General features: G+C 44.7%; 1 protein-coding gene across 2 annotated transcripts; it reads right to left on the reverse strand.

The window, feature by feature from the left end:
• Positions 1-602: 602 nt before the first annotated feature.
• On the reverse strand, positions 603-15,640 carry LOC120650789 (exportin-4-like). Of its 2 annotated transcripts, XM_039928057.1 has the most exons (32): positions 15,359-15,640; positions 14,352-14,439; positions 13,810-13,918; positions 13,623-13,721; positions 13,025-13,067; positions 12,582-12,653; positions 12,394-12,489; positions 12,046-12,279; positions 11,793-11,976; positions 11,104-11,215; positions 10,929-11,015; positions 10,462-10,600; positions 9,260-9,350; positions 9,056-9,118; positions 8,858-8,967; positions 8,621-8,725; positions 8,267-8,340; positions 7,985-8,060; positions 7,587-7,823; positions 7,156-7,227; positions 6,385-6,456; positions 6,228-6,292; positions 6,043-6,145; positions 5,841-5,972; positions 5,612-5,755; positions 4,457-4,564; positions 4,320-4,370; positions 3,112-3,189; positions 2,912-3,025; positions 1,702-1,895; positions 1,485-1,554; positions 603-1,319 (listed from the first exon to the last, which is right to left on the reverse strand). In XM_039928057.1, the coding sequence occupies exons 1-32, from the start codon at positions 15,443-15,445 to the stop codon at positions 1,131-1,133; spliced, it is 3,498 nt and encodes a 1,165-aa protein (XP_039783991.1). In that variant the 5' UTR covers positions 15,446-15,640; the 3' UTR covers positions 603-1,130. The 2 variants fall into 2 exon arrangements, with proteins under 2 accessions (XP_039783991.1, XP_039783992.1); XM_039928058.1 differs by lacking the exons at positions 13,623-13,721; positions 13,810-13,918; positions 14,352-14,439; positions 15,359-15,640 and having other exon boundaries at positions 12,394-12,482; positions 13,025-13,071.
• Positions 15,641-26,923: the final 11,283 nt, after the last annotated feature.

The raw sequence follows: 26,923 nt of genomic DNA on the forward strand, positions 1-26,923 counted from the left end.
AATTCTTCTCATATCACATGAAACTACGTCCTTCTCTCTCCTTGCCATGTCAGCAAAAATAATAGTATTTAATGTTATGAAACCCTCCTATGAAACTCTCATTGACACTAGCTAAGCGGATCCATTTTTGCAAATAGCTGTGCAGAAACGGAGGAAATTACCGGCGGCCATACGCAGCCAACCAATCGAATTCAAAGCAGTGTCTGTTCGAAGAGATTGGCCCCGTGCCTGCTCACACACAGAATGTTCGATCCCAGATCTAGCTACAGCTCGCGCACGCCGGCCACCGACGCACAAGCTGCCCAGTGGCGAGCGGTGGACTGGAGTGCCGCCGCTGAAGACTAGAGATGCTCAGACAACGGGGCGGGCATGCCCACGCAGACGCAGGGCCACAGACACCCGTGCCCCCCACCGAGACACATGGTGCCCGCCAGTTTTGGCACGACTGGACCTGCAAGCAGTGCCATCATGAGCGCAGGCCAAATTTGGTACGAAAGGTTGAAGACCTCCCGCAATCATACTGCTCATCACTTGGTTGGAAGTGTGCGTGCAAAGCTTTCTTTGGGCCTATGGAACCAATTTTCCCAAGTAATAAACCCATCTGGTTACAGCAACCCTTGACGCACTAACCATTTGCAAATAAGGCATGTGTAAGTCGAGCAGTATTACAGGCACAATTTACACCAACTGGCCATCTCGTTGCAACCAGCTAAAACCAATTCTACATTCTACCTGTGGGAAACTGCCGTATCGAGCCAATATAGTTGTCGCAACAAAATTCCCACCACTTCTGTGTAGCACGTCCAACAAAACCATATACACGATGAGCACATGGCTGGGGACGTCTCTACCTTTCCCAGCAAACGAAGCTACGAATGAATGCCAACCCTAAGACTAGCACATCTCCCTATCCTTTCTGGTGACACTACCCCTTCAAGGTCTACTGGACAAAGATGGCCTCATGGTAGCGTTCTCGCTCATCACCCAACCCCTGCCGGCTGCCGGGGGGTGCCCACGTGCACTCCCCTGCCTGCCTGCCTGCCACAATGGTGCTTGGTGCAAGACCTTCTCCAGGTCTGACTGACTAATGAAACGTCACTGCGTCCATGACATCATACTATCTACTTGATCTACTTGATCTGCATGAAACTTGAGACGTCCACCAGGAAGCTGAGGAGATTTTTCCTGAATCTCTGCCTGTTCTGCCGGTCGAGCGAGCTTGAGAGATTGTTTGAGCTTGTGAGGTTATGGAACGCAGTTGCCAGCCTTGATTTCACGGTCGGATTCTGCTGTTTCTCGAGCAACTCATGGACCAGTCTCTGCAGATGATGGAAGCAAGGTGAGAATATTAAGCTACTTAAAACCAAAAGGTACAGGATAGAATTGCAAAACAAACTTCAGAAAGGAACAAATGTTTGTCAGTGAGATTATAAATAACTCCGTGATACAATACTTGTTTTCATCTCTACAGAAGAGAGGCAGACCTGATATAGCTCCTGTTCACAGAACAATAAAGGAAGCAAAGCATCCGCAGCATGACCTGCTAATTCCAATCTGTAACAGTAGCGTGAGGGCTTAGGAGTATACTTTACATAGAACTGGAGCTACTAAAAAAAGATTGACAAATTATGCCAAATAAAGTTTTGCCTCACTTAAGATTCGGAAGCTACTTAAAATCAAATAATGCTACGCAGAGCTCACCTGAAATCTTCAAAAAGAAGAATTTGCAGGAGAATCCTCAAGAAGTGACTTGAAATGCTTTCCTGCACTTTGCCACCTGATCCTTCAGATTCCATAAGCTGTGAGTTCAGTCCTCTGCCTCCCAGCCTTTCTTTGAAATGGTATGAAGCCAGAGCATTTACTGCTGTCAGGCACCTCTCAACAACATCGGTATCCTGCAACAGACCAAAAAGAAAAAAGTCTGAGCTATATCAGCTGGAAGAATAAAAATTTGCACTTCAGTGTAAAGGTGAAAATTAATTCACATACAACAGAGAATTCAATTTGTAAAGGACATCAGAAGTGAATGGGGGTGAATTTCATTTGGTTGATAACAACTAACTTCACACTAGTTCCATAAGTTTCCTGAAGGTGGACTTAGATCTACTTGTGAACATTTGGAACATGGTTCTCTTCAAGAACCAATTGAATCACCAATTATAACCAGGGTAATTTTAGCCTATTGGTCCACAAATGATCTGCTTGGATATTATTAAGGAAAGTGACATTTCTATCAGATTTCTACGTTCTCCATGATAGATTTGTGTACCAACAAGATCATCAAACACCTGCTCTGCACAGATCCCTATAAATAATGGGAACATATTAGGTGCAAACCAATCTCTCTGTGCAAACTATGGAAACTACAATCTGGGCCATCGGATCAACATCCAAGGGGAGGGGCGCAGAGTGGTGGGAGGGGGGATTTGCAAAAGTGTGATTACCCAATCCAAGGGCGGGTCCAGATTGTAAAATTACTCAATCCCCCATGCCCCTTGGATGTTGATCCGATGATCCAGATTGAAGTTTCCATAGTTTGCACAGAGAGGTTGGTTTGCACCTAATACGTTCCCATAAATAATAGCCAAAGTTATCCTGTGGCTTGGTCCTTAGACTCCAATCTAAGCTTTCAGATATACTTCGTTTCAAAGAGCCCACAAACTAATTGTCTGGCCTTCCCTATTCACAGCAGTTAAGTTTTGAAGTGAAAAAAGGATCAAGAGCTACTAAGTTTTCAGTAGCAGCAATCAATTTGCAGAAACTATACAGTGATTACTACAAACTATGCGACTTCAGTTCAGAACTTTTTTGCAAATATAGGTCGAATATTTGTTTTATTCAGCAATTCCCAAACTGACAAGACACAAAAAAAAAACAGAACAGAGAATGCAGCTCTAGAGAGTGTTCATGCCTGATTATGGAGCCCAAAGTCAAGACTTCCAATAATCCTTGCAAAAGCATCCCTATTTAAGTGAGCAACCTTTTCTGGGTATACTTCCAACAAGTGTGACATAAGCACGAAATACTGCAAAAGAAACCAGACTTGCTGTTAGCATTTAATTGCCACTTCCTCTATTACAAAACAAAAGGAGAAAACTCAGAAGGGCTTACATCACGACTGAGTTTAGGGTATTTCAGAAGGTCCAAAGATATCAAGGGAGTCACAATATCAAGACCGACATAGATAACCTGTGAAAATAACATCTCATTTATCAAGTTTCAAAATAATTACAATTCTCTCTTCATCTGAAGAAATAGCAACGCGCTTGGTTAAATAAATAAATTATTGACCTCTTTAAGTTTTCTTCCTTGGCTGGAAAATACAACCGGCAAGCAGAATGCAGCACCTTATGAGTCCAAAGTCCAAACCCAAGGTATATGGTAATATAACAGTTTGACCCTTGTATTGATTGACGAATCTATATCCTCATGGTTTTGTGATTTTCTTATTAAAAAAATAAGTACAAAAGAGTTGGCTAAAGATGGCATGAACAATCAGGCCTTGTTTAGTTGCAAAATTCAAAATTCCAAATCTATCACATCGAACGGGAATCTTACATGTATGAAGTATTAAATCTAGACGAAATAAAAAATTAATTGCATAGTTTGCTTGTAAATTACGAGACGAATCTAATGAGCCTAATTAGGTCATGACTAGACACTAAATTCTACAGTAATTGCTACAGTAACCATGCTTGTCATGTGGGGCGCACGTATGGCCGGCGCAAGAGAGTCCGGAGGGACGTCCAGGTTCAAGATTAGTTAGAGATATTTTAGGGATTTGTTTTGTTAGCTTGGGAGATAAGTTGCTTAGCGGTTTGTTAGGAAAGTTCGGCGTCATATAAGCCAAGTCCTAGGGATCAGGAAGGTAGGCTTTAGATTCATTTATCTGTAAGCCGTCGCCCTGCCTTGCCGGTGCGCCGTCGAGCTCATCACGGCTCCGCCGCGCCGCAAAGGTCCAGGGCCACGTCCTGCTACTTCGTTCAAATATAATCTACGCCGTAATCCTCCCTCAAATCGTATCATCCGTGACAATGCGCAAATGACAGATTAATTAGGCTCATTAGATTCGTCTTGTAGTTTACAAACGAGTTCTGTAATTAGTTTTGTGATTAGTCTATATTTAATACTTCAAATATGAAAAGATTCCATTTCAAAAATTTTACAGGAGCAACTAAACAAGGCATCAATGTTCTGGAGTTTTCAGTTGGTGATTCCAACCAAGTCCTAACAATCTGACACTCAACATGAAAGATACTACATACACTTTTTTAATGAAAGAAACAAAATTGCAGAAACATCAGCTGTGTAGTGTGTACCTCTGCAATATCTGGCGAACCTTCACCATTGCAATCAGACAGAAAGCCAACCTGCAGTTGTCAACAGTGTCTATTAGCTGCGTGGGAAATTTTGGTCAGATAACACACAGTATAGGGTGTAAGAGAACAAAACTTACCAAGTCCTTTGAGCATATATTTGTAAGAAGACGAAGCAAAGCACGCAAATCCTTGTATTTTTCTGCTTGCGACTCATTACGCAGACTTGAAGAAAGCGAGAGCATCACCTACAAATTAGATATAAGGGTTAGGCCCTGAAGAAAATTATTGGGAATTTTATTGTTGCAAACTGCAAGTAACATTTTAAATTCTTTTTTTCTCGAACACGCAGGAGAGCTGTGTATCATTATATTAAGAAGAAAAAAGGGTTTTAAAACCCGTAAAACAAACTGAACACCAACACCCATTCACACCTTAACGAAGAGTTTACATGCACCTATTGAACCAGAGACATCCTGACCTCGACCTAGAGCAAAAGCCTCCATTTGGCTCAAGGGCAGCGAGGTAAGACAAACCCCAAGGCCCAGCCAAGCCAAAGCTGCCCTCCGTAGCGAGCATTAACACTCCCACTAGATTAGGCAGAATTCCATAAAAAACACAGCAGGTGTGGTGATTCCAAATGGACCACACGCCTACAATGACAATCGAGTTGAGCCCCTTACAAGCCTGCAAACCAACCTTCTGCAACATGCTGAACCACACTTGTCTCTCGATAATATTGCATCACTCAAGTAATCACTTCAGACTATTTAAGTTATTAACAATTGATGACTATCTAAACCTGCACTAGTGTCACCTAAACATCACCAACTAGATCTTTTCTTTGAACAGAACAGAGTTCTTTAATGCGACAAGCGTTTCTGCAGAAATTAACAAAAAAAAGAAGCGCCAGAGGAAAAAATTGCTTAGAATGCTTTTGGCATAGGCAGCTGTCAATAGTGAGGTAGGGGTAACACCAAAAAGGGAAGGAAATATAATTACTATCGTGAAGTTACTACTATTGGTTTTAGTAAAATGGTTGGCAACGATTCTTTGAGAACCATTCTAGTTCCCAGTTCATTCAAAATCATAAGACACCTAACACTTACTAGTAATCAAATTAAGTAATTTTAATTCATCCACAATCTGAGCCAGCAACTTGCAGCAATCCAAGATACCCTTTAATAATGGAGCTCTGGAACTGCCTTTCTTAAGCAAAAGTCCATTATACCATCAGCTGATATTGGAAAAATTATTAACACGAAATAAAAAATAGTAAAAACTTATATTCTTACCCTCCCAATGTTATGCGAGGAGTATATCTGGAGCAGTCGTAGGCAGAAGCTCACCAAAGCTGATGTTTCTTTAGTATCCAAGAATACAGCTTGACCATCAACAAAGTCAACCACAAACTTGAGTATCATGTATACGACTGTAGACTAAAGAACAGGAAACATAATCAATTGCACGATCTTAAAGGTTCACTTGTATAGTGATAGTAGGATGCTTGAAAAATAACCATACCTGATTTTTGTAGACCTCCAGAAGAGTCAAGAGTGGATTCATCACAGTACGACCCATCTCAAATAGAACTTTTTGAGTGCGAGGTTGAGCAGCCCTAGCAGCTCCTCTTAGTCGTTCCAATAGACAACAGACCTGCAGTCATGGACTTATTTCCTTTATTTCTTGTCTAAAGGAGCACAAAGCAAAGATCATGCAGACTTACCATGTAAATAACATCTGCTTGTTGTGCCACAGATTTGAGATCACTCCTACTAGCATTTTCTACTAGGCACCCTGCAATTGGTCCCATGAGATCCCTCAGGTACCTTTAAAGGAACCAATACAGGCACTGTTAAACCTCTCATATTGTTTCTTAGAATAACAGCCAGAAGTAAAAAATAATCTTACTGTGCAGATGCTTCAGGATCTTTGATGCAGGAAGCTGCACAGGCAAGTGTTTCTGCTAGCGACCTCTGAGAAAAATGGCAATAAAAGGATAAGATCTTCACAGATATGAAGGCATAGGGTAGAACAGTATGATGTGTACATATGTTACATCACTTACTTGTAAACGTCCACTCAATGAAAGCAAAGAGCGTCCACTTGCAAAAGCTCTTGTAAGATCACGCCATGAATCCTAAAAGGATAGAGTAACACAAAGATGAGGAAAATGCTAATAGCACAGTTCATTGTTCAATAATTCTTTGTCAAGTAGAAAAGAGAAGGAGGTACCAACTACTAAGAGTTAGAGCGCCCCACCTAGCCAACCCGACCATAAAACCCAGTTGTTATAGTGGGAGGGGTGGGGGCCTTTATCCTTGGTCCAACATTCCCCCTACGGCGTGCGAGCCCGGCATAGCCCGCAGCAGGTCTCAGCACACGAGAGACGCAGGGGAAATCGCGCAGCGGAAATGCGTGGCCGGGAGGGATCGAACCTAGGACCTCGGCTCTGGTACCAAGTTAGAGCGCCCCACCTAGCCAACCCGACCATAAAACCCAGGTGTTATAGTGGGAGGGGTGGGGGCCTTTATCCTTGGTCCAACACTAAGATATTCTAGATAGCACTTCTAATGCAGAGCTTGTGAAAATTGAAAGTCACGGCTTCATGAAACCAGCATAACTTTTTTTTTACAATTATCTTCTTGGTCATTAACGTTTCCATCCTTCAATTAGCAGTTAGGATAGGAATCAATAATATGAACCAGAGTTTGCTCATCGAAACATCAGACGATGCTGTAAAACTTTTGAGCATGCACAAACTAATGTGCATGGTACTATATGCAAAATCCTAATATCAGTAAGATGTCATTGGCTGTAGCAGTAGATTTGGGCTTACCAATTGAACAAGATAAGCACATGTGTGCTTCCGGCGAACAACCGTAGAAAGTAACTTCTGGCATGTCAGAGTCTGACAAAAGAAATCAAATCAACAGATAAGGGATAACCAGCAAAACAGAACCAGAAGAAACTTTTATCTTGTTTAATGCCAATGAAAATACTCTCTTGAAACTTTGGGGAATGTTATGTAGACACACACTTTTGGTCAAATTATACAATATGTCAATATTTGATATTTTGGATCAACCACATAGTGTGGTAAAATAATAAGGCTTCCATCCCAGAGATCATGAAGTAAAAAAATCAAAATGTTGTACTAGATGGACTGATGGTATTTTGCTCAGTGCGCATTGCAAAATAAGCATGGACAAGCATGTATGGGCACGTACTCTGCACAAATCCATATAAATAAGTAAAAGCAAAGCTTACCTGCAACTCATTTTCTCCCTGATATGCAGTAAGTGCTAACATTGAAATGAGAACAACAAAATCAAGAACAAGCTCTCCTTGGTTATTCTCCCAAGCAAAACTGTTTAGCAGTTTTCTAGAATGCTGGGATCCATTTGTACCAATACTATCAATTTCTCCTCTGCTTACTTGCCCTCTACTCACATCAAGTGGTACTAAATAGGTTGCAACCCATCTGGCCAAGAACCAAATTACAGCCTGCCAACATCAATACAAAATTTAAGACAGTGTTTATAAAGAAATAAAGTATAAAACAAAGAACCGTGCACAGGCAAAAATTATTTGTAAGCTTGGGTCCAGAAAAAAAAAAGGCTTGTGTCTACAAAATGAAGAAAACAGATAGCAGTACAGAAAAGTACCTCCATTAATCGTGGACTGAAGTATTTTGCTCTAATTCCTGGATCTAGACACTGCCTGGAAAAATTTATTATAGACCTGCAATATAAAGAGAACTATTCAAGTTATATTGCCATAAAAATATTAACACTGATCATTAGTCAAATGGATCTTCACAACTGAAACTGACCCAAAAACTGTAGGTAAACGGTTCTGTTTTTGACTTTTTTTCATTCAAAAAGGTCCAAGTTGTTTGCTGGATTTCGAGGAAATGAAAGAGGGAGGGATGAGGCCATATTTCTCACCAGGAGAGTGCAACCACAGGATGTTGTGCTGCTTCAATCACGTTGGGAAGTCCAGCCTGTAATGCTTCAGGAATCTGTTCAAAATTAATTAACACTAGCAACTTTGAGCATTAGGACATGTATCTTAGCTTATATAAGTTATAAATTTAACACAAAGAATACAAGAATGCAGTCTCTATTCTTTGCAAAATTACACGATGGGGCACCAAATAATGTGAAATAATTCAATAACAGAGATATGAAGAGATGATATGAAGCACGAAAAGGACATTCATGATATGCTAGCAAAGATGACATAACCATGGTATGGCTTTATAAATGCTAGTAAGGAAAGAGAACTTTTAGAGTACTTACGAGCAGTGTTTCTCCTTCGCCTGAATCAGTTAGGACATGACTGGTAACCAACAACAGCCAATAGAGCTCTTCCAGTGTTTGAGTAGGATCACTTTCACCATTTCTCTGCTAAGAAAAATCTATTAAATATTATTTTACAAATATAGCACAACATTACATCAGTAGAATGCATAAGGCTATGGTAGCAGGGACGCATAATAGCTGTGGTAAATTAAAACATGAAGCTAACATGAAGACCTGGTGTAGCCGTGCGAATCGTTCCGAGAATAATTGTGCAAGAAATGGAATAGTAGTGTCTGGAGCAGCACGTGCAATCAGAGCATACAAGGCCAACTGCTCATCACGCTCTGGAACAAGCAGTAATTCATTAGTATGTTGAATACAAAAGAGGTGGGATACTGGAACAGAAGCACTCTCTGTGGAATTTAAGCATACTTGAAACAGAAACATGAAAGTATTCAGTATCATCGGTATCCTCGAATGCAGAATCAGCAGCAGCTATGTCAGAAAAAATAAGGGTAATCAGTGTGCCGCACGAAAACAGAATAGAAAACGATTTTCATGTGAATAACATCAAGCACAACATTCCTTCCAAGTCTGACGGTACATTTAAATGAGAACAAAAAAAAAGATTTATACCCTTCAAGTGTGACTCAACAATAATCTTAAACAAACTTGAAGCTGCAAGCGCTCCATCAACTGAGATAGGACTTTTATCGGCATCGACATCCTGCAAAAGGAACAGGAAATAAACAAACCCTCAGGCTTTAGTTAATGGTTATGTAATAAACAAAAGGGCTGAATGAGCTTTACAAATCAACTTAAGTAGACTAAGATGGCTTTCCCAATTGACAAAGTGCAATATAAACGACTTCCTCTATTCCAACAGTAGGTTGTTTTAGTTTTTTCCAAAGTCAAACTTCTCTAACTTCGACCAAGTTTATATAACAATGTACCATCATCTGTAACATCATACTAGTTTCCTTAAATCCATCATGAAATATGTCCTCATCATGCATTTATTTGGTATTGTAGTTCTGGATATATTATATTTTCCTATAAACTTCGTCAAAGTTAGAGAAGTTTGACTTACAACAAAACTAAAATGACCTACATCATACTTGATAGTGAACTGGACTTTTCCATGTATAAATAAAATATTTCATTTATCCACAAGCAAAACTAAATAAAACATTTCCAGACTTATATGGGTCAGGAAGTCAATACTTATACATTTTTTCTTTTTGTGCAGCATCGATGAAATAGATTTGATTTATCTTGTACGTATTCAGACACATTTTCTACAAAGCGGAGCAAATGTTCAAGCATATAGTTGTTATGAACAGCCCTTGTATAAATAGCAAAGTAAATAGTTACTGAATAATTTGAAAGGTGTTGAACTGTTGATGCCATAGTTGTAATGGGATAAAGGGTGCACATGTAACTATGTAAATGATGTAGTTAGAATGTATATGGAAAAGACAAATCAATCCATGTAGTCTCAATATTGTTAAAATGGTATACATTAAAAGTTAGCACTATCATTTTATTCTAGCTTCTTTTGAGGTAAAAAGTTTCTTCAATTAAAAGAGACTAAGGAAAAAAATGGTGTCAGAAACAATCAAAATATCTGTTGTAATCCAAGAAAAAGAGCAAAAGAATGTAACCAACAGTTATTTTGTGTTGATTACACTGGAATAAAACTGAATAAAATATCTGTTGTAATCCATGTCACACTGGAAATTGGAAGTAGTTATTGTAAAAAAACATTTGATTAGGTTGTGTAAAAAAGAAAACACAAAAATATAGATAGAATTTCGTGCAAAGGTAAAGGGTAATACCCCCAGAATAACATTCCATGTCTCTAACAAAATATCAAGAGAATCTACACCCCAGGTTTCCTCTTCGCTCTGGCTATCGAGAACGTACTTGACAGCTTCTGATGTCAAAGCAGAAAGCAGATTAATTGTGCCGTAGTGCCTGCAAGCATGTGTGTTAAACAAAAGATCAAATATTGGACAAATGGCGTGAAGTGTGCAGCATATTCTGAATATACTCACAACAGTGGCTTTTTTATCATTTGCCATTATACATATTTTACTATTACAGGATGCCAGTTATGTTAAGGAAAACAGAGGAATAGCTATGGGGTCTTGGTTATGGTAAGTGGTAACATCTTACAAAATTGGACATACTAGAGGCCTACTCCGTAATTGACTAATATGTAGGAGTACAAGGAACTAGTTACCAAAAAGTCACCTAAGTTGCAATGTGGAACTAGATGTATACAACAGTCTGCAAACCTGACCTTATTGATTTTAGGAGGTTGTCAAAAAGTGAGCCAGTAGTCAAAGACGCCATTGAAAGCAGAGCATGGCAACCGTCTATAAACTCACTGCAAAACAGGTGAATCTCACTCATAAAAATTTCTCAACTTTTTCCTTAGATTAAATAAAGATTGCAAACATGGATCCTGAGAGAACCTTTCACTTCCTCCATTTCGGATTGATGCTGCAATTACATCAGGAGGCTCAATCCATAGAACAACAGCTGATAATATCATCATAAGGTGTTTAATCTGTGCATCTCCATTGTCTGAAAACAGAATGAAAAGTGAACATGTTAGATAAATAAGACCGCATATGAAATTATTTATTTATATGTTATCCAGGTATACATCAAATTTGTAAAATCTGAATGAAAAGAGTCAGCTTTTGCAAACTTGAACACTGGCCTCAGTTCTTCAAACCCGAACTCAAAAACCGGCCAGTTTGCAACCTTAAACTATAAGAATTGTCCACTCCCTCAGGTGTTTTTGTCTGATGTAGAACCAAAACCAGTGATTGTGGGCATAAAATCTAGCATATTTAACATGTTTGTTTTGTATTTGTAGTTCCTCATTGTATAAGGAAGCACACTTGCAGATTTCTATATATACTCTCAAGAACCTCATAACGTATACAGATGCTACTCATAACAGTGGTCTAATGTGGATGCCATCTATCACAAACATCGCCAAGATTTAGGATTAGGATTGTGTTTCATAGTAGTCTGAGGCTGTGATCAACGGTTTTGTAGTATCAGGTCAGAAGTTATACTATCGCCAGAGTTCAAGGTTGAAATGGTCCAAATCTTAAACAAAAAAAAATGTCTGATTGAAATAAGCATATACCATTAGGAAACACAGAGCCTGCCAGGGAGCATAACTGCACTATAAGCTGTCTGCAAGAGACAGCAATAGGAGAATCACCCCATAGTGTATCATATGAGTACTTCTGGCGCAAGGTCGTGTAGAAGTTCAAAACCCAGGTAGCGTGTCCACTTGATATTAGAATATCTCTCCACATAGACCCTGGCTACAAAAGAAAATGCAACCATTTATAAGCTGAAACAGGGTAAACATGAAAGTTTCTCTTCGGGTATACCTTCACCAACGAACGTTCAAACTTCTTCAGATTTATGGTATCAATCCTCAAGCCAGAATTTATCTTTGCATCTGAACTCTCATGCTCAACTGTATGCTTGAAGTTCCAGCTTAATATCTGAAACATCAGGCGCAACGCCGCTGAACATGCTCTCTCCTCGGGTATAGTTCCATTTGAATTCAAGATTTTATCCGCAGTATTGAATACAGCAGATTGTGCCCAGCAATAAAAATCCTTGGAGCAATAGTAGCATGTCAAATGTCAATAAAAAAGGTTTAAGTGATTGGCATAGCTGTAGTATCATCATGTAAGAATGCCTGCCGAAACTTCTATGTATTTGGGAACAACCTTCAAAAAGTGCAGTTCAAGTGAACATTCACATTGCTCGTGAAATTCCTTAGGCAGGCCCATAGCAGAAGCAGTTGAAGGGGAAAACTCTGAAACCTAGGTCAGACGTGAAATGTAATCGAGATCAATTGGAAAAGGATACAAAAATGGAAGAACCCATAGAATTGGCCTCAAGAGAATTTGCATACCAAGGTTTCCAAGAAATTGATCGCAGCAAACTGTCGATTAGGCCCATGGATACCCCGGATGGATTGCTCAACCTGAAAAGCGTATCAGACATGCACATACAAAATTGTTTTCAAGAACCTTGTGTGCAACTTGATTGACTAAAATTCAGATAAGAAAGACTGAATTGAAAAAAAAAATCAGTCACCAAGTTGGGGTTCTATGTTTGCTCAAAGGGTGTAAAGGTCCAAAAAAAATACAAAAAAAGGGGGGGAACACCATATCCATCTAGTTGAGCTACATAAGTTCTTGCAGCTCGGGTTTCTCCATGCTTTTTTCGTTTAGTGTTCCCAATAAGAAAAAAAGATGAAGTACAGCATTGTTGCATAAAGATCCACAATCACAAAATCTTAGGCTAATCCTGATTTGTAAGGCTGTAGCTGCCAACTTCCAGGGAAATGGGTACCTCAAAGAAGATAGCAGCTTTCTCTTGGTCCGAAAACTCAACCCTGCAGACATATTCCGTGTCAAGACAGATGTATTTGAATATCAAAAATCTTTGATGGCCAAAGTAGTAGACCAATCAATCGCCTTCCAGTGCACTGAACGAAACACACAAAGTTCATTTCAAAGACTACAACCAAAATATTTGTGAGTCTGGGTTCTGACGATTAGGTTTCCTCTGGCATATAATCATCTTGAACAATCATGTGCGTTGTCCAGTCTGAAGTGAGCACGGATGAGCTAAATATAACAAATCAGGTCATTTCTGTTTGAAATGTAAAGTTATCTTAAGGAAGGATTGTATGCATGAATTGCAAATCACCCCTTGAATGAAATCACGTCCAACTCAGCAATCCAACCAATGAAAAATTTAGAGAATATGAATACGAGTCAATACGAATGAAGCATTACTTGACCAAAGTAAACAGGGAACAAAAAGAAAATAAAAAAAATCTGAGTAAATAGAAGCTAACAAACATGTTACGACAAGACAAAGTACCAGATACAAGAGATGCATTTGACATTGCACTGCTAAAGTGGGTAGAAAAATATTAACTAACCAGCCTCTTTTCAGTAATCTAGCTGCCACAGCAGAAACTTTCGATTGCACATAGCCATCAGGGGAATTTGCATGCTCCATAACATAGCTCAAGCAGAATCTACAGAGATAGAAAAATTATAGTAATCACTAAAAGGTGCTGCTCTCACATTAATTGAAAGCTTTCACCGTCAAAAAGAAAAACTCACAGTATTAAGCATCTTTTGTTGTCATCTGTAAGGATTCCCCACTCCCTTATTGCAGCATCACCAATTGCACCAGCAGCTTGGAATCTTGCATTAGGCATTTGCGATGTCTCTGGGAGAATACAATGTTTTCAGCACATTTCAAGTATCTTGGCTTTGGGGAAGAGCAAGGCTTATCTATTTCTATGAGAAATGAACAGAAAAATTATTCTGCTTAAAATGGCACAAAAGCCCCCAAAATACAAATAACAAAAAAAAACTCAAAAAGTTATTACATGCAGTCTGCAGAACAACAATGCAGACAAACAAATAAAGATGTGTTTCTCTTCAAAAGGGAAGAAACATATCATCAGAAAGAATAAACATTACAGTAGAGTACAAGGGCTGTATAGAAAGAACATCACTAATTCACTAACACATCTTGGCTCCTGTTTCTGCCAGTAAGTGCTAAACCTTACTCAGAAGTCAGAATAAAAGTGGAGATAAATGCTCTATCGAGAAATAATTCCAGTTCATCACAGGCACATAGATATAAAACAGCATACCAAGAATGAATCTGCATGCTTGATAAGGCATCAGAGACGAATGCAGTGAACTTATCACTTTTTCCGCTTCAGATGGATTCATGTGTAGCTGCAAAATTACGCATTGTCAAAAGGATAGCTAGTAAATCAATGTTGATGCAATAGATAGCATTCTACCAGAAAACCCAAGTTCACAGTTCCATATTAAGCGGTAGATGGATACCAGGAAGAAAAAATTCCACATAATTGGACAGCTTGGTTAATGATAGGGAATAAACTAAGCATCCAGAGCCATAATAAAAGAAGACATTGACACAAAAAGAAGCAAAGGTTAGAACGGCTAAGAATCAGATTACTGTGTTGTGGTTCAGAAAATGTTATTCCGACAGCGTCTTTCTCTACACAGCGCAACTCTAATACGCGCTCCTAACAGCTAGCTCCATTGCTACAGGTCATCCAATGAACAGGTGTGTCATAAAACTCACGAAAGCCACCCTATTGTACCAGTGGTTGAGAAAACACCAAGTCAGACTAACAGACCAGTCCAATATGGGATTCATAACCAACTCAAATGTGTTAAAACTCATTGAGGTACTGACACAAAATGTGTTTAGAACTCATTGAGGTACTAACATCTCACTCTGAAGCAACCAATTGAGGTGCCCAAGATAACATAAATTAAGCAAGCAATTCAATGCTTCAAATGCAAAAATAAAACAACCAACCCATCGCCAAACCACATCACCAAATGGGGATCCCTACATCAAACGCTCACATAAGCACTGATCAACAGGCACGCGACCCACAACCAATGAGTTCGCTGACCTATGGTTGAAATAACAAGGTGTGGTGAGAGTGAGATCGACACAACCCAAGCAACTCATCGATGGCTTAAGAGCACGATCAAACCCTGCAGAAGTCCACACGTGCTCTGAATCTAACACCGCGGCACCGAAGAGCACAGCGCTAAAGCACGGAGCTCGCGGAATTTAAGCTCGTCGACGAGGACGTGGGCTGCGGAACCGGACCTGGATGAGGGAGCAGGCCTGCTCGATGGCGACCATGGTGGCCTGGAGCTGCTGCGGATCGAGGGCGCCGCCGGGGAAGCCCTGCATGGCGGCGGCGGCCGATCGCGCCTGGAGCGTTGTTGGTTCTCCGCGATCACCTAGGGTTTGGCCGCCGGCGAGCGGCCGCCCCGCCGTGCGTAGAGCAGTTGGCGAGGGGAGGGAGGCGGCGGAGGTGGAGAGCAGCAGGAGAGAGGGATGGATTGGGGCCCGGATGGTTTTGTGAGTTGGCCTTTGGGTGCGAAGGCGGAACAGAGGCGACGCAGCCGGCGTGCTTTGCTGGCGCTGTGAGCACTGTGTAATCATCCCGTTTAGTTACCAAACCAAAAATTTTTTTTATCACATCAATAGTTTGACCAAATATCGGGATAATTTTTCGGACACTAATTAAAAAACTAATTTCAGAACTCACCTGGAAAACCGCGAGACGAATCTTTTGAGCCCTCTGACCGCATCATTAGCACATGTGGGGTTACTGTAGCACTTTATGGCTAATCATGCACTAATTAGGCTTAAAAAATTCGTCTCGTCGTGTACATCCAAACTGTGCAATTAGTTTTGTTATTTAATTATATTTAATGTTCCATACATGTGTCTAAAGAGGAAGGCACAAATTTCGAGGTGAAAAATTTTGGGAACTAAACGCCCCTCATTTAGGTCCTGTTTAGTTCCAGCCCAAAAATTTTTTTGCGTTAGAATCTTACTAATTTAAAGTACTAAATGAAGTCTATTTACAAAACTTTTTGCACAGATGGGTTGTAAAATCGTGAGACGAATCTAATGATACTAATTAATCCATGATTAATCAATAATTAGCGGATGGTACTGTAGCATCACTGTTGAAATCATGGATCAAGTAGGCTCATTAGATTCGTCTCGCGATTTACAGCACATCTATGAAAAAATTTTGTAAATAGACTTCATTTAGTACTCCATGCATGTGTCGAAATATTCGATGTGACGGTTTTTTTTGCGTTTACGGGGTTTATGGGGTGGGAACTAAACATGGCTTTATTTATTTTGCGATCTACGAGGTTTATAAATTATATATATGGAGTTTAGGGTTTTATTTTTTATTACACCTTTGGTATCAGTATAGCATCATCTATGAACTTGTACAAATACACTTGTGCGCATGTACATCCACTCGCTCCCTTGTGCCTAGTACATCCTAGATCCCCATACTACACACATTTACAAATGGTTGTTTAAGGCGCGAGTAGTACGCTTACAGGTTGCCCCAGTTGGGCATCTAGTTCCGGTCTTTCACACCCCGTGGTGTTTCTGTATTTGGCGTGAGCTTCAGTTCCGCGTTTGCCAAACTCTACTTCTTCTTAACATAATGATATGTAGTTCTCCTGCATATTCGAGAAACAAAAATATTGATACCCTATTCCTGCAAAGATTGATGAAAACGTCCATGGTATTATTAAGCAACAAACATTTTTGCAGTCTTATTAACCAGGTGTGTGAATAAGAAATGTTATTTAGAAAGAACTGTGTAATAAAGATAGGTATTTCACTATTTCTAGCTGGTCAAACATTTAGGAAAAAGTGCCCAATCAATCGTTTGTGAAAGGAATGAGCTCAACGCTAAAAAAACGGCACTCCAAGGATTATGGTTTCATGTTCCCTCTCTAAACCGGACAAATGGCATTTCCATATATCTTATGCCCTGTTCGTTTGTCTTTTCCCGGCTTATTTCGGCTTGTTTTGGCTTGTTTCCTCTCACATGGTACTATTAAATCAGCCGAAATCAGTCGGCTTTTCCACCAGCCGAACAGCCCCTTAGTCCCAAAAGCAAAGGTACCAGAGAAGAAAGCCGAACAAAAGTGAATCCAAAACTTTCATGTTTCAAGGGGGAAAAGAGGCGAGGACTAGAACACAAAGCTGGAGCTGTGTGCATTGCAGGGTGCGCGGCTCAAAAGAAGGGGAAAGACCAAGCGCAGTGGCAACCTGTCGGCCCATGGGTCCCATCCCATGCTCCCCGCAGCCCCGCGTCGCGCCTAGAGGATCACGCCGGCCCAGGATCTTCTTGGGCTGCTCCCTCATCGGGCCGCATTCGCCCCCTTGGGCCCACAACCATGGGCTAAATCCCGTACGAACCGCACACATGACACATCCCGAAACGGGCTGGCACGCGCACGGGCCCCGCCCACCGCCTCCAAGATCATTACGCCCTGCGCCTCGGGCCCACCAGCCAGGCATCCGACCGCCGCCGCTACTCATGCTCCTCGACGCCCCGACAGTTCCATTTGGTTGCTTCCCGGCCGCAAGACGGCAAGAGGGCACGGGCACGCTCTCTCAAAAGCCTCACCAGCAAAGTCGGGAGAGTCTTCCCCTTTCTCGTTCTTTCCAGGCGCTACAGTAAAGAGCGAGGCGATAAGGGCGGCGAATCTTTCCGGCGTCGAGCTGGCCGGTTCCCCCTCTCCTCCGGTGGCCTTTCCGGCGCCGGAGGGGTAGGGGAACCGGATCTTCCTCGTCGTCCGGTGTATATAGCTCCTAATAGGTTCCAGATAGCTCGTGAGGATGGTGCTCGTTTGGAGGGCTGCTGCTGTTGTCGTCGTCTTTGTGGTCTGCTCTGGCGGCGGCGTCTTTTGCCTCTGAGGGCTGCTGTTGCCCTTGGGTATGTGGCTCTTCCTTGTGCTGCGGTGGATTTGGGGGTGGAGGCGTTGGTGATGAGTCCAGACTTCGTTTCGGAGCAAGGATTTTCTCCAGCTTCTTCTTCCTCAGATTCGTCGTTGGCAGTGTTTTCTCGACGGCGCTTGTTTGGGGGGAGACAGCGTCGTCGGAATAAGGTACTCCAGACTTCTCTCTCCTTCGTCGGCGTGTGCTCCGGTGCTGGCGTCGGGTCTGTGAGTTCTTATATAGGAGTTGTGGTGGCTTGCTGGTCGTCTTGTTTTCGTTGCCTCTCGCGCGTGGAGCCACAAGGGTATTGCGACGTGCCCGTCGTCTACGGAGTCTTCCGGTGATTTCAAAAAGGACGCGTTTCTGGTTTGATTGTATATGTAGGTTTGTTTGTACGTGTGTGGTGCAGTGTGAGTGTGTTCAAGTTTGTATCTTACAAGCATGTACGAACAGATACTACAACTGCATGAATCCAGATGAGAGGTTTCCAAAAAAAAAAAAAAAGACGGCAAGAGGGCTGTAGGGGTAATTTAATCTTCTACTATTATAACGAATGTCACCTTCTGAAATAGTATTCTTATTTTAGGCACTACAAAATTAGTATAGGAGAAAGAAAATATTTATATTCTTACCACTTTTACCCCATAGATGTCAGCACGAGTCGGTCCAGCTAGGCTCACGTCAGCACTCGCCCCAGCGCCTGACCCGAACCCTTTTCTCCAGCCCGCGCGTCCAACCCAGCCCATTCCACTCTCGTCTCTTCTACCCCTCCTCCGCTCGGCGACGGACTCCCCGCCCCTGCAGCATCGCCGCCTGCCGCCTGGTCTAGCTCCTAGCTGCTCCGGCTCAGCTCAGCTCAAAAGGTGTCGGAGAGATGAGCAGCGCGTTGCCCGGGGCATACTGGTCAGGTGCCTGCGGCGCGCAGCCTCGCACGCGAGGGGGCGGAGGGTGGCGCCGGCGGCGAAGGACGAGCAGGTGATCGTGGCGTGCCAGCCCGCCGAGGTCTCGCGCAGCCTCTTGCAGGGCCCGCTCCACCCGGGGCCTTCTCTCCTCGTCATCCCCGACAAGATCCACGGGCTCAGGAGCAGGGTTCACCTAACCGGTGGGAACCGGTCCGGTCCCGGTTCCGGTTTGGCCGGTACCAAACCGGCCCAAATTCAAAATTTAAAATTAAATTCAAAAAATGAAAAATTCCTAAAAATACTTCAAGGTGCGACGAATCTAATGGTGTCAAATTTTCTCAAAAATTCGTTCATTTAATATAGTTTGCGGGGATTTAAAGTTAAACAAAAAAAACGTACATACAAAAGTATACAAATACAATGTAAAAGTAGTACAAAAGAGGGTTGGAGGGTTCGTTTAGACTAAAATATGTTATACAAACATTTATTTAGTATACTTTGCGGGCATTTGAATTTAAACCAAAAAAGAAATAAATTTGAATTTGACCGGTTACCAGTCAAACCGGCCGGTAAACCGGTCAAACCGGCCGGTATACCGGTCTAACCGGCCGGTATACCGGTACGAACCGGTTGAACTGCGTCATTTGAATTCAAATTTGAGTTTGGCCGGTATAAACCGGTAACCGGTCCAACCGGTACGGTAAACCGGAACCGGTGGCCGGCGATTTGGGTCAACCGGTCGGGGAAAAAAACCTTGCTCAGGAGTACGTGCCCCAATCCTCCCCGTTTGCCTACTCTCCCCTGAATGAATTCAAAAAATTCCGTTCCATGTCCGAAAGCCTGAAAATAATCTGATCAAATTAATCTGATTTGATCCTTCAGGCACCATGCTGCAGGAGGCGAGCAAGAGCAACCATGGGTCTCTGTTCGAGGAGCTGGCCCGGCCTTCTGCGGATTCCTCGCCCATGAGGACCACATCTTCGCCGCCAAGGAACTCACTGGAAATCGCAGCAGCGGCACAATCCAGTCCCCGACTTGCTCCCCGAGCCGCACCGGGCGCTGGGAGGGCCCTCTTGGCCGCTGCTCTCCACGGTTGGGGACGCTCCGCGATGGCAAATGGCCGGCACCTCGCCGGCCGTGCTTGGGGGCGGGGAGCGGCAGCGAGATGGTGGCCGGCGAGGATCCAACAGCAGGGACAGAGACGGCCGCGGGGCGGCGCCGCCGGGCACCCGAAGGAGCGGAGGAGCCACGGCGGTGCGGGGAGGCGCGGCCGGGAGCTCGCACGCAAACGAAGGAGCTGGAGCTCCGCCTGCGCGCGCTGGTTGCGCGGCTGGGAGCTCGAGCGGGTGAGGAGGCGCGACGTGCGCGAACGGAGGAGCTCCGCCTCCGCGCGCTGGGTGCGCGGCCGGGGCTGTGCGTGGTGCCCGGGGACGTCAAGGGCCGGAGCGTGTTCCTCGACCACGGCGAGGCTGCCGGCGGCGCGAAGCTCGCTGATTTTGGTGCGGCGAGGCTGGTGTCGGCAGTGGCAGTGGCTTCAGATGGCCAAATGGGCGGCACAGCACGACCCGGCCCAGGCACATCTAGGCACGGCACGACTGGGCACGAAAATACTTTCGTGCCGTGCCGTGCCGCCCAGCGTGCCGGACTTGAGGTCCAGGCACGGCACTAAACCCTTTCGGGCCGTGCCGTGCCGCCGCCGTGCTCGTGCCGCCCAAGTGCCCAGGCACGAGGCTAAACACTAAAATCCCAATATGGCTCATTCAACAGATTGATTCATCTTGAGTAACAAAAAATGATAGAAATCAACAAAATATCAAGTTTAGGATCACAACACAGACACACATACACAATCCAAACACACAGCAAGAGATAAGCAGCAGATTATTAAAGGATGAGCTGTTTTGTGCAATGGCTGCCTCATTAAAAACCTATCTAGGTAAAAACTCACACCTCGTGAGAAAACCCTAGATAGGAAAAAAGAGTACAACCCAGCTCATTAAGTTCAAGTTCCAGTCTTAAGTTCACCTCATAGTCATACAGTGCAAATAAACTATCCTATTACACAGCAGGTTGTGCTGGAATTTCATCAAGGTACTGATCTTCATAAGCTGCCTCCAGGTCTCCATCCTCCACAATGTGCTGAGCTCTTTCATCTGCAGCCTCCCAGTCTTTGGTGCATGTGAGCATTTCTACCATCTCTGGCTTCAACTGACGCCTCCTCTCCTCTATGATCCTGCCAGTTAGACTAAAGATAGATTCTGAAGAGATGGTAGAAACAGGCACAGTTAAAACATCCTTAGCTAAGATAGAAAGTACTGGATAAGACTGTTTGTGCTCATGCCACCAGGTCAAGATGTTGAAATCATCATCAAACTGATTGACAGTGTCACTATCTAGGTAGGCAGTAAGTTCAGAAGAAATACCATATGCACCACCAAGCACTTGCAGATGTTCTTCTACTAAGAGGAACAATAAAAATACCACCAGTACCAACACTGCCAAGACCAGACCCAGGAGAAGTAGTAGAAGTAGAACCATCACCAAAAATCTTACCTCATTGAGCTTTTTTCTTACCAGTAGAAGGTTTATGTGTAGGCCTTGCCAATCTAATAGAACCAAACTTGTTTTCATGCTTGCCAAACATGTCAGACAGAGCAGCTCTCACAGAGGTAAAATAAGCAGAATGGTCAGTACCAGTTAAACTAGAGAGCAGCCTGAGAGCATTGCTAAAACCTTTTATTTTAGCTCTAGGATCCATGATGAATGCAATGGAATAAAGCAGATGTATGTCATTCCAGTACTTAAGGTATTTAGATTTCATAGGAATTACCACCTCTCTAAGCATTCTGTCATTTTCATAATTTTTAAGTTGTCCAGCAATTTCAATGAGATTATGCAACATAAATGGAGCAGTGGGATAGTAAACACCAGATAAGACAACAGTAGAATCATAAAATAATAGTTCAAGGAACTCTAGAATTTTTTCAGCAACATACCAATGTCCATCAGTTAAGAGATAAGGAGTACCTTCTGCTCTGGGGTACTGGGTTTGGATGAACACACCAAATGTTTGCTTGTGAGGAACAAGATGCTTAAGCATGAGATAGGTGGAGTTCCACCTCACATCCATGTCTAATTGAAAATTCCTAGGCCTCACACCCACAGCAATACAGTAGGACTTATAAGTAGCAATGCGCTGGTTAGAAGAGTTCACAAATGAAATAGCAGTCCTAAATGCTTGCAAGTAAGGTTTAAGCCTTTTCAAGCCAGACTTAACAATCAAATTCATTATATGGCATGCACATCTCTGATGCAAGTATTCATCACCAATATAACCTCTAATTAAAGGTGTCAGTGCTTCCATAGCAGAGGCATTAGCAGAAGCATTATCTAGAGTGATAGAGAACACCTTATTAGTCAAGCCAAAGTCTGAGATTACAGTGTGCACACGCTCAGCAATGTTGTCACCACTGTGACTGACATCAATAAGTCTGAGACCCAACACTCTCTTCTCTAGTTGCCAATCAGAATTAACATAATGACAAACCACACTAAGGTAATCTTTCTTAGCATTACCAGATCATATATCAGAGGTAAGACCAACAAAGCTAACAAAATTAGAGCTTAAGTACTTCACAAGATCATCACGACGTTCACTAAAGTACTTGGCAATATCTCTAGTAGTGGTTGTAACGAACATGGCACCATTTATGCCATTTCGAGTGATTTTGGTGATCGAATGACAACACAACACTTGGACTAATATGATTGTTAAGATGATCATTCTCAGCTTTTAGGTTCAAGTGATGACAAGAGAAAGAGACGCCAGGGGCACCGGTGCATCCGACGCTTGTCGGAAGAACCGACGCTACGATGTTTGGTGCAGGAGGAAATCAAAGCCAAGTCAGCCTACAGGCACCGGTTGAACCGACGGTCCCAAGAAAGGGCATCGGTGCATTGGCCGTTCTTTGTACCAGAGACGATGTCAAGTGCCCAGGAGAAGTTTCTTCAGCACCGGTTTCAACCGACGGTGCATCCGTTGCATACCACCGGTGTAATGACTTCAGCGTCCAGGAGAAGATTCCTTCAACACCGGTTGAACCGGTGAAGCATCGGTGCAATAGCATCGGTTCAACCGGTGGTCACTGCGTCAGCCGTCAGGAGTCCAACGGCTACTTCGGGTTATGAGTGACCGAATGAACCGACGCTACCCCGCCAAGAGGCATCGGTTCTTCCGGTGATACGCAGATTTTCAGCTAACCGTTGGAGCAACGGCTACAAGACTTGGTGGCCTATATATACGCCTCACCCCGGCCATTTGATTTGTGCTGGAGTTGCTGGACATCCCACACACACCCAAGAACATCTCCAACCACCATAGAGCTTCATTGTACATCATATAGGCTTAAGCACACTTGTGAGAGTGCTTAGTGCTTGTAATAGGGATTAGTTCTTGCGAGAGCTCCCTTAAGAGAAGCCTTGCTACGGCAAGCAACTTGTGATCCGCCGTGTGACCCTCCGTCTTGGTGTGGAGTGGCAACGACACTTTGTGCAGGGGAAGAGGAGGCCCCTTCCTTGGTGGAGAAGCTCCGTAGTGGATTTCGGCCGGGTGACCGAGAGAGACGGTGGCGGTGCACGAGACTCGGTGTCTTGTGGGCACTTGCCTTTGCTTGCCGGCATCGCCATTTGTGGCGTAGTGCAAGACGGTGATCGGAAGAGCCTCGGTGTCCCGTGGACGTAGGCGTTTGTGCCGAACCACGTTACATGACCGTGTCTACTCGGGAGTTTGCATCCCTCTTGTACTTACCTCTTTACTTACCGCATTACGTTTCCGCATTTACTCTATCTTGCGTTCCTTTACTTTCCTAGTTAGTATGATTAGGATTGGCTAGGTTGCAAGTCTTTTAAGAGTAAGTAGAGAGTAGCATAGATAAATCCTTAGTCATAACTAGCATGTATAGGACGTGTTAGGTTTATCTTATGCAAGTAGTTTGAGCCCTAGGTTAAAAAGCGATTAGCGACCCTATTCACCCCCTCCCCCTCTAGGGTCGGACACCCCGGTGATCCTTTCAGTGGTCTGCCTACTAACAGGAGTAAATCTAGGGTTATGAGCAATCTGAATGTACTCTTTAAACTCATTTGTTTCACAAAACCCTAGAGGCAGATCAAGCTTTGCAATCAAACGGCACAATTGAGTACGAGCCACATCAGGACTGTACTCCCAGGAAACCACACTACCGTCAGCATCAAAACTAAGGATTGACTGAGCACCAGACTTCTTTTTCTTACTACGTCAAGTTAGAAGATGCCGACTAAGATGACCAGTGCCGCTACTGGAAAAGCCAGAAAGGACGGATTTGCAGTGAAGGCACTTGGCTCCATACCTGATGGTCTTACCATTGATCTGCTTGAAGAGCTTCTCATACTCGTCCCACACCTTGGAGGTGCAGGGTCGTCCCCGCTTCTCGCCGGCGTGGCTGACAGAGTTCGGCGCGGCACCGTCAGCTGCACCACCAGCGCCACCAGCCCCCGTATCAGCACCGGCACCATCACCTACACCAGCATCAGCACCCGCACCGGCACCACCAACGGGAGGGGGAGGGGGGCATGATTACTTCCACATTACCACGCCGACCAAAAAGCTCCTCCCGTTCCTCCTCCATACCGTCCTCGTCGTCCCCCTCCAGGCCCATCATCCGCAACTCATCGTTGATGGTGTGGCCCTCGTCGTCGTCCATGGCCTGGAGGGCAGGCCAGGCCTTCGGCGCGTCACGGCTTCGCGTCGGCCGGCAAAACCGAGGGAACCGAGCTGCTGGTTAGGGTTCCAAAGACCCCAGATCCAGCCCCCTCAGGTACCCCAACGGCTTTGCATCGGCCGAGCAACTGCGGCAGAGAGATCAAAAAGATCAGAACAGGAGAAAGAAATAAAAAAACTGAAAAACACGTTAGGGTTTAGGGACTTACCAGATCCGGAGCACCAAGGACGCTGGCGAGATCGAGGATGGCCGGATCTACGAGATTTATAGAGGGATGACCGGGTTTGGGGACGGATTTGAGTTGAGGAAGTGAGTCGACCGGTGAAGATGCAAAAGTAGGGAGGAAAACAAAGAGAAGAGGGTAGAGTGGACGGCCAACGGCGGCGAGCCGGCGACCGGAGTTGGAGAAGACTGTCAGATCGAGACGTAGACGGGAGGGGAGCAGAGCTGTAGAGGGGTCGAGGCTCGATCTAGGGTTAGGGTTAGGCGAGGGGAGCGGAGAGGGGTCGGGGCGGGGCGAGTGAATGGAGGCCGGGGGGTGGCCGGGGGCAGCGGCCGGCGCCCCTTATATACCCGCTCCGCTGGGCTGGGCCGGCAGTAGGCCTCCAACGGCTCTTTTGCTGGCCTGGCCTGGGAGCGGGCCGTGGGCCGTGCCTGGGCCGTCGTGCTGCCCATCGGGCCGATCGGGCCGGCTTTTTCGTGCCGTGCTTGGATGTGTTCATGGGCCGGGATGGAGGCCCAGGCACGGCCCGTCTATCGTGCCCGTGCCGGCCCGAGCCCAATAATATTCGGGCCCGTGCCGTGCTCGGGTCGGGCTAATATGGGCCGGGCTTCGGGCCCCATGGGTATCGGGCCAAATGGCCATCTATAGCGGTGGCGCTGCAGTGGTGGGCAGGGAAGGCAGTTTTTTTTATAAACATTCCTGCATTTCTAGGTAAGGAAAATGTACACATACGCTTGCCGATATAGGAACATACTGGAAGGATACAGAGACAGCTGTGTCACCCAAACATCACAAAGGACCCTAAGGTAAAGAAAAATTACAACCAAGTCCCTAGGTCCTTGAGAAATCGATGCTACTCGAGAACTCTGCCGCCGGCCGCCGCCGTCGAGGAGCACGCCGAGCAACCCCATGAGCTGAAGGAACTCCATCGCCTACCGCCTTTGAGGTGAGTCGTAGTGGACACCCATCCCAAAGGACAGGATGGAGCCATCGGCAATCGCACATCGACCGGGGCTGCACCCCAAGCTCCTCAGCTCCTGGACTTCTGCTCGCCATCGACGACCGCCATCGTCGAATGAAGACCGAGCTTGGTCCAGCCACCAAACATCCACCCATCCCCTAGCCAGCTCTGCAGCCTTGAAGCAAAAGCCTCTTACCTCCGCCGCCCACCAGAGACGAAGAAGAACCAAGGCCGGACTCCTGTACAGGCGCTCCTCGGAAGGAGCTCCTCCTCCACGGGCTCGCCGGCCGTCGTCCGTCGGAAACAGAGGAGAGCAAGAGCTACGGTTGCCAGCTCTGGATCTGAGAGCAAGCAACCCAGCAGAGGCATCCACCCTCGCCGGCATGGAAACCGACGAGCCGGAATCAAACCCCAACAACGGGGAAGAAGTCATCCCCCACTTCGCATCAAGTAGAGGAAGAACAGACCTCGCAAATCCCTCTCCCCGCATGCCGCCATGGACGCCGTCGACTTCGGAGGAGGCCTCGAGGAGGATTATTGGCCGCCGCAACAGCACCGCCGCCGCTAGCAGCACCAAAATCATCGCCGCCATGAAGACGGGACGCAACCCTAGGAGAAACTAGATCCTAAACCTAGCTACCCTATACAAGCTCGCACGTCTAGGGGTAGATCCCCCCGTCTCCCGTCCCCGGCGAGCCACCGGAGTCCAAGGAGACGAGGGAATCGACACAATCGCCGCGCGAGAAAGCTTGAGTCGCCTGTTTTCGCCTCTCTCGCGACTGTAGCAAGGGGAAACAACCGGGCACTCACCAGATTGCCGGCAGGGGAAGGCAGTTGGGAAGCAAAGGAGGGGAGAAAGAGATTGGAATGGGCTGGGTTGGGCGCGCGGACTGGACAAAAGGGCTCGGGTCGGGCGCGGAGGACTGGAGCTGACGTGGCGCCTGGATCGTCGCGCTGGTGTCCACGGGGCAAAAGTGGTAAAAGTGTAAATATTTTTTTGTCTTCCGTGCTAATTTCGTAGTGTCAAAAATAAAGATCTCTCAAAAATAAAGATCTCAA

The sequence above is a fragment of the Panicum virgatum genome, chromosome 9K, assembly GCF_016808335.1.
Source record: "Panicum virgatum strain AP13 chromosome 9K, P.virgatum_v5, whole genome shotgun sequence".
Lineage (NCBI taxonomy): Eukaryota > Viridiplantae > Streptophyta > Magnoliopsida > Poales > Poaceae > Panicum > Panicum virgatum.

Bases quoted from the DNA above. Each gene is read 5' to 3' on its own strand.
- LOC120650789 (XM_039928057.1), bottom strand. From the start codon at position 15,445: ATGCAGGGCTTCCCCGGCGGCGCCCTCGATCCGCAGCAGCTCCAGGCC. The intron at 9,119-9,259 runs GTATAAATCTTT...TTTCTGACATAG, and splicing joins TGTTGAGTCACACTTGAAGG to CTGCTGCTGATTCTGCATTC. The intron at 4,565-5,611 runs GTAAGAATATAA...TCTAATTTGTAG, and splicing joins CCTCGCATAACATTGGGAGG to GTGATGCTCTCGCTTTCTTC.